At 36.8% G+C, this 16,942-nt stretch overlaps 1 protein-coding gene across 1 annotated transcript; it reads left to right on the top strand.

Moving 5' to 3' along the window:
- Positions 1-13,773: 13,773 nt before the first annotated feature.
- On the top strand, positions 13,774-16,904 carry LOC113288952. Its single transcript, XM_026538113.1, has 3 exons — positions 13,774-14,106; positions 15,527-15,848; positions 15,946-16,904. Exons 1-3 carry the CDS (start codon positions 14,020-14,022, stop codon positions 16,482-16,484), a joined length of 948 nt encoding a protein of 315 aa, XP_026393898.1. The 5' UTR covers positions 13,774-14,019; the 3' UTR covers positions 16,485-16,904.
- Positions 16,905-16,942: the final 38 nt, after the last annotated feature.

The raw sequence follows: 16,942 nt of genomic DNA, 5'->3' as shown, positions 1-16,942 counted from the left end.
CGGTTCTTCGCCCGTCTGGTACCGGAGGTAAAATTCTAAACACTCGCGAATCTCCTGCAAGCGGGTTACTGGACTCCTTAAGGTGAATATATGCTGAGGACTTGAATATGGACTGTTTTTAAATTCCTAGTAAAGGGCAAGGCCTGGCCTAGACAAGATAAGGGTTCAGATTTCATCACCGCTCCCTTCTTGCCCGCCTTAGGAAAACGAAATCAAACGCGAAACTAAGCCTAAAAATTTGACTAGAAAAAGACCTATAGGGTAACGAGCTTAGTAGGAAAGTCATTCGAAAAATATTGGTTATTCTTTTAGCATATTCCGAAGTTCATGATGGTTTCTGTGAGTTGAATGCGTGATTGCGCCGCCTTGTAACGCGGTGAGGCCTTGGGTATCAAAGCTCCACTAAGCTTCCCTCGCCTCGATTCAACTTACTTTGACTCAGATTGATTCCAGAGGGGTTTGCTTAAATTGTAACGAATTCCCTTTCGAAGGATTAGAAGCTGGTCTAGAAACAATCTAAGTGGAGCCATCATGCTTGTTGTTTGCTAGAAATCTCTAGGTTTGCTGTGGTAAAGTCGAGTCAGCCTGCTGTGTGATTGCTAGAACCTTCCTGTTAGGATTTTTATTTTTTTGAATTTTTTTAGTGTATGCCCGATTTTGTTAATAGGGCTTGGAAAAGAGATACTCTAGGTCGATTGATTAGCGAAAAACCTAGTAGTTCTTCTGATATAAGCAGGGAGCTCGAAGATTCTTCTTTTGAGAGCCCTGTTTTTGGAAACTTCAGTTTTGAGAATTTATCTCTGAGTGAGGGAGTACCCCTAGTACTCCAATTGTGCCAAAGATGGCAACTTTGAAAGATTACATGTTCCCAACTAGGACCAACCGAGCTTCATGCATTAAATTGCCAGCCACTACGGCTAATTTCGAGATAAAACCTAGTTTTCTCCAGATGATCCCTATATTCTTAGGAAAAGATGATGAGAACCCTTATTTCCATATTAGGGACTTTGAGGAAATCTGTGGGACAATTAGAATAAAAGACCTTACTGATGAAGTCTTGAAACTTAAGATGTTTCCCTTTTCCTTGAGAGATAAAGCCAAGACCTGGCTGAACAACCTACCATCTGAATCCATTGAAACATGGCAGGAACTTATTGCTGCTTTCTATATGAAATTCTACCCTAAGCATAAAACTGCAGCTGTTAGCAGCAGAAAATTAGTGCTAGTGTGCAACAAGAGGGAGAGTCCCTTTATAGGTTTTTAGAGAGATTCAACGATCTCCTCTCTCAGTGTCCTCACCATGGATTTGATAATATGAAACTCGTACAAATTATTTATGATGGTTTAGACTATTCGACCAAAGCCATGGTTGAGTCTATGTGCGCTGGTGAGTTCACTAGTAAAAATGTTGATGATGCTTTTACCTTCTTAGGAGCTATCGCTGAAAAATCCCAACAGTGGGAATCTTGTGTTGAACCCCCTAAAAGACTCTTGGTCAATAGAAGTAGCACCAATATGGTAGATACGAGTTTTGCGTCTGATGCTAAGTTTGCTGCTTTGTCTAGAAGGTTAGAAGCTTTGGAAATGGGTCAGTCTAAAAATAGGTCCCTTGTTGAACCTAATAGAGCCTCTCAAGTCTCTAGTTGTGGAATAGAGCCCGATAATTCATTTTGGGAAGGTCAGGTTAGTGAAGAGCAAGCCCATGCTGTCTATAACAATGCTAGGTTTGAGAACCGTCAGAAGTTTGACCCATACTCAGAAACCTACAACCCTGGTTGGAGAAACCATCCTAATTTCTCTTGGTCTAAGGGCCAGAGTCAAGGCCAGTCTAGCAATTCTCAGCCTCCCCCAGGTTTTGGTTTTAAGAACTCTTCAGGTCAAACCCAGTTTCAGAACACTTCCGAGAAAAAGATCTCTACCTTAGAGGATACTCTCACTATGTTAGCAAATAACCATGAAATGCTAACAAAGAACCACATGAGTTTTCAACAAGAAACTAGGCAAGAATTGAAGAATAATTCCCAGAGTCTTGCCAAATTAGAACTTCAAGTAGGACAAATAGCTAAGTTCATAAGTGAGAGAGAAGATGGAAGGTTTCCTAGTCGTACTGATCCCAACCCAAAAGGAGAGAAATCGTACAATTATGTGAATGCTGTCACAACCCTTAGGAGTGGAAAGAAAGTTGACAACAAGGTTGCCATGCCTAATAATGAACATGTTGTAGTTCACCCGTCTGAGCCAGAGAATGAAGAGACTGATAGAGTCTCTAAAGAGACAAATGAGGGTCCTGTTGAGCCTCACTTCGTTCCCAGAGCCCCATTTCCCCGGCTATTAGCACCAACGAAAAATGAATCAAACTTTAATGACATAATGGAGGTTTTTAAGAAAGTTACCATAAACCTTCCATTACTAGAAGCAATTAGGCAACTACCGGCTTATTCCAAGTTCCTTAAAGATCTTTGTACACGGAAACGTAAGCTTAATGTTCATAAGAAAGCCTTTTTAGCTGGTCAAGTAAGTTCAATTCTTCTGAACCAAACACTCCCTAAGTATAAAGATCCTGGATGCCCTACCATATCTTGTGCAATTGGTAACCACATGGTCGATAAGGCATTACTGGACTTAGGAGCTAGTGTTAACTTACTCCCGTATCATGTATACAACCAGCTAGGTCTTGGTAAGCTGAAACCGACCAATATGACACTACAATTAGCTGATAGGTCTGTCAAAGTACCTCGTGGTGTCATAGAGGATGTTCTGATTGAGGTTGATAAGTTTATCTATCCAGTGGATTTTGTTGTTCTAGACACCCAGCCAGTTCAGGACCCAAGTGCTCACATCCCGGTGATTTTAGGTCGCCCATTCTTAGCCACATCTAATGTCATCAATTGTAGAACCGGACTTATGAACATATCTTTTGGTAATATGACTACTGAGCTAAATGTTTTCAATGTCATTAAGTCTTCTGAGATAGATGATTTAGAAGTAGTGAACATGATTAGCACTTTAGTTCCTGATCCGTTAGCCTGCAATATGCTTGATAATCCATTGTTTGATGAACTCCCCAGTGCTTCGGAGGAGTACTCCTTGACAAACCCTAGCTGATGAGCCTATGCTAGAGATTTTCTTTAATAATCCATTATACGAGGATATTGTTCATTTAGATGGACAATCCCCAAAAGAATCTAGTTATTGTGCCGACTTTATGGACCCTAGAATCAATCCCATAGCTTTTGGTCCATTTGAGGAGTTTGTTCACCCTAAGTTTGGGGGTAAAGATGAGTCTGGTGATCGTCAAGTATCCCTAATCGAAAATCCTAACTTGGGACTCGAACCTTGTACGTCTGAGATATACTAGAGCCTGTTCAGATTCCGCAACCCAATCCTCCTGATACTGTCCAGGAGGTAACCCAGGTATTAGAGACCCATTTTGCGGGATTCTAGTTATCAAGACACAAATATGAAGCTCAATCATGCAAACCCAGTTGTCTTAACAGAAACCTTAGATGAGGACGTACTCCTTCTGTTCATTTTTCTAATCCAGTGCAGTTGTCTCATACTTGTGCTAGCTCTGTTTGGTCTTATGGACCCACAATTGTTTCGACTGTTGGTATACGACTTTGGAAGGTGACAATTCTTTTAGAGGTACTTGATGTCTAGCTAATGACTATAAATTTAGCATTTATTGGGAGGCTTCCGCACTCATTTGATTCGGTAATACCCTTCCTTATTTCTTTTCCCTCCAGTGGTAATAGTTTTTCCTTGTTCATGTTTTTAATTTCATCTTTAGAACATTGAGGACAATGTTAGATTTAAGTTTGGGGGTTGGGAATAAACTTTTTGTTAGCTTAAACTCCAGAGCCTAGAAATTTATACTTATTGAGGTAGGCACTAACCAATCTAAGTGGATGGAAACATTTTGGTTTTAGGAGCTGAGGAACCAATCTGACTAGATGGAAACACCTATAGAGTCTATTCATAAAAGCACAGAGCTCAGGTGTTAGAAATAACATGATAGTTTCGCCATATCTTGTCGAGTCCTTTTCACTTTCTATTTTTAGTTTTCTTTTGTTTCAAGTGATTTGGTGGGGCACACGATTCAAGTTGTTACCTTTGCTAGGGTGAAATAGAGTGACTGAGTTACCTTTTCCAAAAAAACAAAAAAAAAGACCGGACCAGTTAGACCAATCGGAATAAGTATTAATACTTGGATAGCAATATGCTTGTGTTCTCCCTGTTTCCGTCGCCTAAGCAAGCGTGGAATGCAGGACCCGTGGGAACTATCGTGTAATCTGCTGACAAGAAGCATGCGCTTGGATCAAAAAGATCTATTCATGCCGTTAAGTTAAAAAAAAATGGTTATTGTTATGTGTAGTCAACTGCTGGTTCCCTTGTATTTGCCAGTTTGTTGATCTAGATTTAAGTTATTGACCACTGGTTCCCTTGTATATGCCAGTGTGTTAATATTAGTCAGACCGGTATCTCAGTCATTTAGGTTAGGTTCATCTTGGCAGAGGCCTTCAGACAGATATGGGAAACACCGTTCGCTTTTCAACCATCTAAATTTTTCTTTTTCCATCTTCTTGATCTTTTCATGTGATTAGTTTGACTCCGAGTATGATGTCCATTGTGAAACTATCTTAGTAGAGTTCTGTCACTTTATATGAATTTTAGTATGCTTGAGTGCAAACTCGTGTACAACAATTGGAATTTCGCGTCAGGGTACTTCCTCCTATAGTCAATAAGTATGCCAACCAAGGAGATTCTTTAGTGCCTTCCAAGGTTCTGTGTAAATACCTAGGGTCTAGAGTAAAGGTTTTGTGGGTACACCTCTGGTAAATCCCTCCAGAGACAACACTCCGCCACTAGGGTCACCTAGGGGTTCAAATGATTTTCCTTTCTAGAATAAATTTGCTCGAGGACTAGCAAATAATAAGTTTGGGGGTATTTGATAGACGCATTTATGTGTCTAAATTGTCCTCATTGTTTCGTATTGTTAGTACTCGTTTTCGTCCTTATTATGGTGTTTTGTGTGTTTGTAGGTATTTTTTGGAAATAAATAATTTTTGAAAAATCGGCTCGAAAAATTATGCGGAGCATCCCCATAGGACATTTGTCATTCGGACTCTCATTTTGGTTAAGGGGCAACCCAATTACTAAGGGGCATCTCAGTTGGACATTTGCTATTTGCACTCCAGAGACGGATAGGGGGCAGTTTTCTTCAAATTCAAATTTTGATTTTTGACGGGAAAATTGTTCACAGTTCAGGAGATTTTCGATCGAAGAAATGAAGCAGTTATACGTTGATTCAATGGCTGAATTTTGGCATAGAGATGTGATATGGCATAGAGAACATGTTTTGGGCATCAGGTTTGATCAAATTTGGCTAGAATTCCTGGTTCGATTCACCAAACCAAAACAGAGCAACACGCACTGTAAGCAAGAATAATTGGAGTTATAGCGTGCATGGGGGAGTTCTACTAGCTCAGGAAGAGTGCTGAGGCGTGGATAAGGCAATTGGGAGCGTGCAGGGAGAGAGTTGACGTGAAAATCTTCTAAAAATGGTAACTATCGTTTATTTTTGGACATCGGGTTTAATGAGAATTATGTGGAGTTATGGCGAGATTCGATGCTCCTGTTGAGTATAAAAGGGTCTGTTAGGTACATTGGAAGGGTTGGTAAGTGATTGGAGATCCTTAGGGGGAGTGTAGAAGCCAGAATAATCGATAGAAAATTTGACAGAAACTGCTCTGCTGCCGCTGCGAAGAACAGGAATCGGCCACGGTTCCTTCAACCCATTCGCCACAGTTTCTTCATCTTCGCAGTAGTTTCTTCAACCAATTAGCAACGGCATATTAGACCACAAAGCCTTAATTTCCGTCACCAATTGTTTCTTTGTAACAGCTCAGCATCGTCTTCGCAACAGGAACAGCTGTTGCGATTTCTCTGTTGCAACTTTTACTCATTTGTAAACAATTTTGGAGCAATAATATTATATTTTGAGATGCATTACATAATGATGAGCTAATTTTATTCTCTGGGGCGACGGAGGAAGCAATTCCACCAATAAAAATTGGTAATATCTATTTTTATTATTTATGCAACTTAATTTATTTAATTATTTGCCTTGAATATTTAGGATTTTCCAAAGATTTTTATTAAATACTTGTTATTTTGATTGATGGATTATGCTGGACTTAGAAGTTTTTGATATTCCATGCTTTTAACTTACAAGTATTATTTTATAAAATCAGTTTTCGCAATAATTAAAACTATTTAAAAAGAAAAATCTGCATAATAAATATTAGTAATATCATTTTTATTTGGTAGAAAAGTGGAATCCTTAGCCCCAGTTTCCCCCCAAAAGACTTCGACCACTTTGCTATTTGATTATTTTTCGTACAACTGAATTAAATCTAAAAAAAAAGTTACCTTCACAAGTTCGAAAAGAACCCCTTTTACAACTGAACCCAGTTTAAAACCACTATCTACAACAACATTTGAAAATACATCAAGTTTTTAGCGCCGCCGACGCGGACCTGTGTTTAGGTAGATTTTTTTTTTAGGTTTATTAACTGATAATACTGTCTAGTATTCCGAATATAGTACTTCTATATTTCTCTAAATCAGTTCGAAACATTCCTGAATAACATCAATGACACATATCATTGTTCCACGAATAATAAACTTAAATCATGATTTGGTTCTGAACAATAAATTTTTCTCCGCCGAAATTGGTCAGGTATGAACAAATGTTCATTAAGCTTAGTCATTATATTTCGAGAAATTCGTAAACTAAATAATTAGTTTTCGACTCGAAATTCTTGTCTATGCAAGCTAGTATAATTAGTTATGCTAAAAACATCTCAAGGATAGAAAAGTGAATATAACTTGAGAAATGGGTGGTTCAGTCTTCACTTACCTTTTGTTGATGAAGTTTTCCAAAAGCTTCGGTTGATCTTCGCCTTCAAACGGTAGAATGCTAATGATGACTGGTACGTTTCTCAACTACACTATCCTAAACCGAGACTTAACTATTTGTAGACTAAAAATCAAGATATAGTTTTGCCAACTAAATTTGACAACAAGCTTGATATAGAAACACTTGTGAATTCGACCGAGAAATGCTCTAACAATTATGATTTCTCCTCTCAAGAAATTGGAGTTTGGCATTGATCCAAAGCTCAAAGGTAATAACCAAACACTTTATGATCGACCTTATTTCATTTCTAATAACCAAATTATGTTTCCATGTCTCACAGGAAAGCACTAGCTCGGTTCCACAAATGTGGCAACTCTATGGTCTGTCAGGTATATTGCATACAATGAATTGCATACAGTAGATTCAAAAGTTTGATAATTGTGTGGAAACTGAGGTAAAAAGGACGAATGTTGAGGAAAAATATAATTCGGATAACTGAATGACTCCACAAGGATATAATTAAGAAAAGTTAACTTATTATGCTATGAGATGAGAACCAAAAGGTGCCACTGCGAAATAACTCATGTCGTTCCGGCACGGGTCATTTCCTAGTATGTAATACAAACCATTTTATTTTGCATTGTGGGATGGTATTGTATCTTCAAGAACAATTAATATCTATGTTTTAGGAGTACTTACTTATATTCAAAAGTGCGTTTTTTCATTAACTGGAAAGTTGTTACAAATTTACCTACAATTTAAATGGAAGGAAAGAGAATTTTCCTGATGTATAATGTAAGATGTGAGTCCCAATTTACATCTTTTTTATTTACATTATAGGTGTCGAATGGAACCAATATTTTATAGATGCAAAAGGGTAGCCAATTATATTTGGATTTTTATGGTTCTTTAAAGTTACTTTAAGAAACTTGTAAAATATATTTTGGTATTTGGAAAGAAAGGCGATGAGAATCTCATTTGTCATTTTTGGATTGAGGTTGTTTGAGTGGACACTTCATGATTGATTCTTATGTCGAATATAATGCTACCACAATGTATTTTGTGTGAGTACTTGCTATATAGGATGCCTGTATGAATAAGGTACTGATAAAGTTATAAGTATAAATCTAAATATGAAGAAGGCGCTTTACTGATCATCGAATAATACGGAAGAGTCAACTTTACTACTTTGAAGGATCATGTCACTTAACTATATTATTGTTGTGATTGTGTGTCGGTTGGTTGGAACCGGTTTATATTCCTTTAAAAGTTATTATCTTAATATGTTTTATCTATTTTTAAAAACTCATCACGCTTTCTTCTCTATCTCAAAAATCTACTCTAGATTTTCCATGAAGAAAATTAATTACTATGGGACTAGAAAAACTCAACATGATATAATATTTTTGTATGAAATCAAAGAACTAATTATATTGTGAACTGTAAACCAAGTGGAATTTAATCCACCAGTACTATTTATCCATGGATTGTCCGACTAATTTACTTGAAAAGGATTGTTCAATTGATTTACTTGAATAATTAAAAAAAAAATAGTTCACAAAAATATAAGGAATTTGATTATTTCTAAGCTTGATCTATAATCTTCAATCAAGTACAAATATATCTTTCAATACGATAAGATCTGGAATATGAAACCCTCTATTTTTAACTCTAATAAATAGTACTTCCATAAATCTTTCAATATGATTTCTTCAACTTGAATTTTTGACCCGTATAATCAATACAAACCTGATTAAATCTCTACCATTCACTTCGACAGATCCAACGATAAAGCAGGCACTATCAAAAGTTATAAATTTCAGCTTGTCAACGGATCTGTCTTCTACCAAAAATATTCTTAGACATTGTTTCTGAAGTAAGACAAATAGAAAATTGAGAAGCAGGTAAAAAAGAGGAACTTGATTTCAGACGGGTTGATCAAGAGTTATAGGTTCAGGCCACCCTTGGTATGACCCATACTTAGTGTCACTACTCTTAAACTTTCTGTGTCATTTGGGAAATTATTTCATAAAGTTATTCAAAATATGTACCACAAAGGGGCTACTAACTCAATAACAAAGATCGAAGAAAGATAAATTGTACCATTTTTACTGAGACTTTGATGCAAGGACTCAAATTCATAAATAGGTATTACAAGGGACTACTAATTACAACTATACAATAGAAAATCCCCCCATAAGGACAACAAGAAAACCAAACTTCGTTAACAATTTTTTCATTCATTGCACCTTATTGAATGTCTGCACATGCAATCTCAGCCATTAAACAACAATTGAAATTGATCTGTTAGACTTCTCATTATAACAACAAAAAAAATCGATTTTCAGGTCACTCAAAATTCTTCTCTCCGAGATCAGGCGAACTAAAATTTAGGATTCGGTTAGGGGATTTAGCCGGCAGAAAATCCATAATTGAAGACTACAAAAAAACAAAAAAAAAAAAACTACAGAGGTGAGGCATTGCGCACCCCAAATCCCTAAATTTTATTTATATAGATAGAAGAGTAGATGAATAATCAAAATCAATTGAAATAAGACGCGGTGATGATGATGCACTCTTAGATTTTAGTAACAAGCAAGGTTAATTTACGACTCTTTTACCTCCTTTTTACAGTCTACCTTACCACTTGCATCTTTTTATTATTTTTCTCATTAACATGCACATCTATGTATTTGTGAGACTTTAATTTAAAACGAAAATCTTATTAGTTGGCTTCATACAAAAACGATCCCATATGTATGTACCAGGGGAATGTCCTATAAGCTTTCTTGTGTGCAATCATATACTGAAACAAAGTAAACATAATCCAAATAATGTAGTCTAGGAGTGAGTGATTTGGTTGGTATATTAAAAGATTTTGTTATTAATTAGGTGAAAACCACATAGAATCCATCACAAAAAGAACTTATGGATTTCAGTGAACTGAATTGTTTGCTGGATGAAATTAGTCATTCTTATTAAGAGTCCGACATGATTTTTTGTATATATTTTTTTTTGCATGTTTTTACAATTCAGTTGTAGACCAATTCTTATGTCTTATGTTCTTAACAACTATCCTCCGTGACCTAAATATAAGTAAAAGGACTTTGCAGTTTATATGTATGTAAACAAAGCAGGGCTGAATTATGGTTGACATGAAAAGGACCTTTGCAATTTGAGTGGAAGTAACAATTAACTAACTCATTTAAGATGACAATGTTCATTGGATATTAGTACTTGGTTGATATATAAGTAATGTGTCATCGAAAAATTCTAAATATAATTCAACCTCATTTCAAGTTATAACCAATTCAAACTTAAATTAGGCTAAATTATATTTCCATTGTCGACAGTGGCGCTTTTATTTTCTTGTGATTAATTGTATGAGCTTTAACTTTTTCACAACTTTTGTATACGATGAATATCAACATTTATATGGTTAGTTTCAAGTATAATAATATTTAGTGTTGCTTATATTTTTGGGTAGCTTTATCATGCTTATATTAATGTCCCTTCATATCTTGATGTCCTCCTTACCTATTTAATTTAAGATGTTTAGCATGGTTAGGTTTGCTCATTATTTTTTTGAAAAATATACAAGAACCTTGTGTTGTTTGCTAGACGTTCTATTGGGGAAATTATAGTTAAAATGGTTTTTTTTGGTGTCTGTCTGTCCAAGATTCCAAGTACTGCATTATACGCATAGTCACAAAAAGCATAATACAAGATTAGATATACCAAGTAGAAGATACGAACGCTTTATAGGAACAAATTTAGTGTGAACCAGCTAACGCTGGATGTGATGGTTTTTCGTAACAAAAACCATTATTCTTTGAGTCACTTGCAAACTAATAAGGATGTTGTGAAGTTTTTCTTGACTTTTAAGCTTACTGCAAGCAGTAAAACAACCATTAAATAAGCCACTTGGACCGTCAGTGTTGAAGCTAGGTAAGGTCTTACCTCCATTGAAGTAGTCAGAAAAACTAAGACACATCATCAGATGAAAAATATAGACATTCGTGTGTCTTGGGATGTAAACTTATTTTCAGGGATGCAATAAGTCGTTTTGTTTAAATCTATGTGTTGATTTTGCTAGATTAAAGCATCAAATGGGTAAGTTTTCTGATAGATAACCCTTCTCTTACCGTTATTTATAATCATTCGACAAATCTACTTATGAGTTTCCGCTTCTATATTGGTTTTGAGTCGAGCACACACAAAAAACGCGTGTAATTATGTAGTTAATAAATACGGAAAAAAACAAATATAATTCAGTAATTATATTTACGTGGAGTTATAATTGAAATATAATGCCGGAAAAATATTGTTAATTATTTATCCTCTCACACATATCGTGTAAGCTCCATGCTTTAGATTATATAATCGTTGCCGTTTTCTCAAAGCTTTTTCTAGACCTATCTGAAGTATTTTTTCCAAATGAAAACATCCTACACCCAACGATTTAAGGTTGTTAATGGGTACCCGTTTAGTGGGAGGGTTCAAAAAAGTAGGAATTACCAATAGGTACTATTATAGTGTTGTTAGTTAGTGGCAGGTCCACCCATTAAAGCCCAGTAACCGGAGGTCCATAATTAAAACAAAACATAAAAATGGACCAAATTTTTTAAGCCCAGGTCCTACACACGTGTGTAACCTATTACGTGCATTTTAATAATTCCTAAAATGGATTTCACTATAAATATAACAGAAATAAAAGCCACATTTTCTCAATTTTCTTCTCAGATCCGTTTTCTCTCTCTCGCTTGCACTCCTCTTCTCTGCTGCAGCCGCTTATGAAGTTTAGACCTAGGGTTTGTGAAGATGTTTCGTGGTTTTACAGGTATGTTATGTGATCTTTTCTCCAGTTCTTCTTTGTTTTTGATTAATTCTCAACTGAATCATGAAGATCTGATTGATTTCATGATGTTTTCACTTTCTTTTTCCAGTTTTGGTAGTTCGATTTCATGATGTTCTCTAGTTTTTCACGTGCAGCTGATTTTTAGACTATGAATCAACATTACATATTTGGTGTACTGAAATATATTGCTCTAATTTTGTTTTGTTTTTTTTACAGTTTTGGAGATTTTTCTTGTTTGATCCAGAAGTACATATACGGAATACTCAAATTAAAGTGTTTCGATTCTATTTTTTCATAGATTCGCTACTTGTTTTTCACACGCATCTAAATTTTAGATTATGAATCAGCAGTACATATATGGTGTACTGAAAAATTATGCTTTAATTTTGTTATTTTTGTAGTTTTGGATATTCTTCTTCTTCGATCTAGAAGTATATATATGGAATACTGGAAAAAAAAGTGTTTCGATTCAGTTTTTTTATAGATTCATTACTTGGTTTTCACATGCAGCTGATTTTAGTTCCATTTTGGTTTTTTTTATATGCTTTTGAGTTGCTTTTGTGTATTAATCATCAGTACGTATATGATATATTGGTGGATTTTAATGAAACAAGTTCAGATCTAAATAAAAAATCATGTTTTATGTTTATTTCATTAGTAGATCTGATATTTTTATGGTTTTTGGTTTGATTTTCAATTTTCTTTTGTGTATTAACCATCAATATATATCTGACTTACTGTTTTCTTTTTTTGTTTACAATGAATCTATAGGTTTTCTCTTATTTTTTTGGTTTGATCCAGGAGTACATATATGTTGTACTGGTTGAAACTTCTTCTGATTCTGTTTTATTCAGAGTTTTGCCACTTTTTTTGGTTTGATCCATGAGTGCGTATGTGAAATACTGAAGTATGTGCTTTGATTCAGTTATATTCATGGATTCATCACTTCTTGACATGTAATTGAGTTTTTAGTTTATGAATCCACGGTACGTATATGTTGTACTGATAAAAACTTCTTTTAATTCTGTTTTATTCGTAGTTTTGCAACTTTATTTTGGTTTGAGCCATGAGTACATATGCGAAACACTGAAATCGATGCTAGTTTTGTTGCTGTGTTTTAATATTGTTATATTCTGGTCACATTTACAGGTTCAATATGTCAAACGGATACATACTCTATATGTAAGCAGTGAGGCAGATACATACTTAGATTTGTACGTAGTGTAGCAGATATGTACTCAGATTTGTAAGCAGTGTACCAGATATGTACTCAAATTTGTAAGAAATGTAGACACACACGTTTAGTAGTAATGGGTATTATGGGCATTTCCATGTTTTAATTAATTTTGGACTTGCGGATAAAAGAAAGATCCGGTTGGACCCTCCTATAAATAACTAGGGGTGCACATACCCTACCCATACCCGCCAACCCTACCCTACCCGCCAGTTTTTTAACCGTATCCTATCCTATCCACTATTTGGCGGGTAGGGTGGCGGGTAAAGATTTTCTTAACCGACAGTAAACGGGTAGGGTGGCGGGTATAGGCATATCCTACCCACCCTACCTAGAAGTGCACATACCCTATTCCTACCCGTCAACCCTACCCTACCCGCCAGTTTTTTAACCGTATCCTACCCTATCCATTATTTGGCGGGTAGGATGGCGGGTAAAGATTTTCTTAACCGCTGGTAAACGGGTAAGGTGGCGGGTATATGCCATATCCTACCCACCCTACCCGTTGTGCAGCCGTATAAATAACTATATGGGCCTAGGACCAAACAAGAAATTTTTCTTATATGGAATCTAGTCCATTATAACCTCTCTAGTAATACGCTCTTGGTCGGTGACGCATCTATCCTTTTTGTGGGTGGAAATATAACATGGTTGTGAGTAGGAAAGAGGCGGTATACGGAAAAAAGGAAACTCCGCAACCGCGTAGATTAATAGCCGCCTCTAATGTTTGCCTATAAATAGTCACCAAGAGGCCCTATTCTCTCACATATATTTTTTTTGTTTTTTTTTGTTGACGCTCTCGACCTCAGCTGCCGAGAAAGAAATACCCTAACCCTAATTTCTGGTTTCCTGCCTCCATTGATTTGAGAAATCAATTCTTGATCGGATTTGGGAATAGTTTTCAGTAGTTTGTTTTGAATCACCTGGTGGGAATCAATTTCTTTCGGGGGTATAAAGAAATTTGAAGAGATTTGATTGTTGTTGATCTTTTTTCTGAAGAAAAAGATGTCTCGTTGCTTTCCTTACCCTCCACCAGGGTATGAGGTGAAGAAGAATGGCGTTCTTGACCTGGATCTTCTTGAATCGATTAAGGTTCGTTGAGCATTTATGCTATATCGAATTATTGCGTTTATGCTCGGCTGCTCTTTTTCGATTCGGAAACAATTTCTGTAATTGAAAAGATGAATTCTTGGACTTTGTTATGTCTTCTTAGGGTGTTTTTCTCTGTACCTATGTATGAACCCACAGGAAGAAGAAAGAACGATTGAGACCGATATTTAGGAGATGGGTTTTAGTTTCATATTAGGGTTTTCGTGTTGGGGAATGATTTCTATGGAGTTAGATTTAGCAATCATGTCAATAGCGGCCTTTCAGCGATTCCTTGAATTTTAGTTCCATTAAATTCCTACACTTCTTATTACAGGACCCATGATACCTTGAATTTTAGTTCCATTAAATTCCTAGACTTTATATTACAGGACCCATTGGAAGATTAATTAAAAGAACTTGTTAGTTTAAATTTACCTGTTCTTAGAGTTCATACAAATTAGATATCTCTTGATACCGCTTTTGGTTCAAATGCAGTGCCATGGTTGTCTGTGTTGTCTTAGGATTTCTGCCTATGTTCCCTAGTTAATTTCTAGGAAGGTTATGTTCTGTCTACATGGATTACCCTTTGATTACCCTTGAACAGTTCATGAAGGATAGCTTTAGTGTGGTATGTGTTGGTTGTTTGCGGATGATGAGGATTAAGATGTGAATATTGACCAGAGGTAATGCCCCCTAGGGAAGTTGGAAACAGTAATTTGAAACTTGCAGCAGATCCATACATGTCGTAGTTTTAGTTTATCGTATAGGGAAGTTGGAAACTGTAATTTGAAAATTGCAGCAGATCCCTACATGTCGTAGTTTTAGTTTATCGTATTTTCGTTTAGAAGTTTGGCATTGTTGCTGTTCCTAAACCTGGTTGGAGAAGTTGAGCTCCAACTGCGGTTTGATATGTTGCCTAGACTAGAAAGCTGAGTTAGAAGTGCTTTTTGTTCGAACCCTATGTCCGTCTGCATGACTGCATCTGCATCTCTTTGTTTAGATTCAGGTTCCTTTGTAGGGTTAGCTGTCATTAACCTCGTCTCTCTCAATTTCAGCTTTCCATGGGAAGCTGGATGGTTCCTTTCTAGTGAGTGCCATGCAGTGATTTTTTAAGTACCTATAGATAGATGGGCACGTTATTTGGGTTTGAGCCTTTTGCCATAGGTCATCTGCATTATGTGCTGTGTACTGTAGGGAGTTATTTCGGGATGGTGTCTCTAGTTTCTTAATCTTGTATCCACGTGGGGTACTGGAGTTCTTGCATCTCTGTTACTTGTCCTTCGGACATTGCTTTGCGAATTATGTGACTGATTGATGCATGTAGGGAGAACTTTATTGTGTTCTCATTTGTAATGCTACCAATTTTATTTGATCGCCATTCTTCAACTGTACTTGATGGCTGTCCTGGTTTTCATAACTTCAGCGAGATAGTGAGAAAATCAAGAAGGAAAGAAAGAAAGAGAAGAAGAGAGATAAGAAACTTAAGAAGGAACAATCGAAGGAAAGTGGGGATACCCAAAAGAAAGAACGAAGTCACGAAAAGAGGCATAAATCAGATGGCAAGGCAGGAGACGGTCTAAAGAAAAAAGAGCTTGAATCTGAGCAATTAGAGAAAAGCTGCCTTACTGAAGACCAAGGGCAACCTGCCAACACTCAGAACCTCTATGATTCATCTGACAGCACACTGAATAGTAACAACAAGAGGAAGAGACATAGTTCACCTTCTGATGTCAGCCGTAGCAGTGGTGAGACTTGTTTTTTTCTTTTATTCATGTTTACCTTTTCTTTTTTGGCTAATTCATCTCAAAATGCTGGTTCTGACACTGTTCTCAATTTCATCAGGGAACTCAGTGTTGATCAAATTGCCTCTCCAAAAACACAAGGATATAGAGCTGCCAACAAGCAACTCAGTGTTGATCAAATCGCCTCTCCAAAAACACAAGGATATAGACCTGCGAACAAGCAACGAGCAACCCTGCTCTGTATCAGGAAGAACTGAGATCATCACAATCCTGAGAGATGAATTACCCTCTCTAAGAGCAGCCAAGCAGTCTTGTTCCACATCAGGGAGAAATGAGCTTCATACGCAAGATGTTCATGTTCCAACAATGTGTAGCTCTAGAAGTGCTCCACGTGGTATAGATTTGCAGTTCAGAGATCTGATTGAGAACTGGGTGCCACCTACACTGCAACTTTATCGAACTGATTTCGATGATCAGGAGTGGCTCTTTGAGACGAATCCACAACGAAGGCATGAAGCCAAAAGATTAAAACCTAGTAGCATGGACATTGACTCAAGTCGTGGAAGCTCAGGGTGGCCACGAGCCTGTTACTTGCCTGCTGCTGATATATATTCCCTGCCATACACAGTACCCTTCTGAAGCAGAGCTAGCAGACTTATGTGCCGCGAAATATTTTTTCTGATCCTTTATATGGACTCGTAATACACACTGGCTGTGGAGTTTTCATGTAAAATGAGATCCTGAGAGCTGAGTTTCGTGTATATGTAACAACAGAAATGATTAACACACCGTGATGTTACACCACGGGGCGCACCGAAGCATTGCATGTGAGAGGGGCTGGTGGGGGCCACTTCTGCCCGCACTTATCCCGATGCTGAGCACGCGCATCGGGACCGTCCATTGCCCTCGTTATGCATTTCACGGTGTAAAACCGTTGTGTGTGTATCACAGCTGATGTAACAACAGACACCTCTCTCTAGATGTGCTCTAGACGTGCTCAAACATTTAAAGAAATAGAAAAAAGAAATTATGTTCGTGGTGCATGTCCCCAAACTTTATTTCTACGCGTAGATGAGTTTTTTAGGCTTGCTGTATAT

This window comes from Papaver somniferum, chromosome 6 (genome assembly GCF_003573695.1).
Source record: "Papaver somniferum cultivar HN1 chromosome 6, ASM357369v1, whole genome shotgun sequence".
In the NCBI taxonomy this organism is placed as follows: Eukaryota; Viridiplantae; Streptophyta; class Magnoliopsida; order Ranunculales; family Papaveraceae; genus Papaver; species Papaver somniferum.
The sequence above is the reverse complement of the archived record's forward strand: the minus strand, read 5'-3'. Positions and strand labels throughout refer to the sequence as shown.

Bases quoted from the DNA above. Each gene is read 5' to 3' on its own strand.
- LOC113288952 (XM_026538113.1), top strand. From the start codon at position 14,020: ATGTCTCGTTGCTTTCCTTACCCTCCACCAGGGTATGAGGTGAAGAAG. The intron at 14,107-15,526 runs GTTCGTTGAGCA...TCATAACTTCAG, and splicing joins ATCTTCTTGAATCGATTAAG to CGAGATAGTGAGAAAATCAA. The intron at 15,849-15,945 runs GTGAGACTTGTT...CAATTTCATCAG, and splicing joins TGATGTCAGCCGTAGCAGTG to GGAACTCAGTGTTGATCAAA.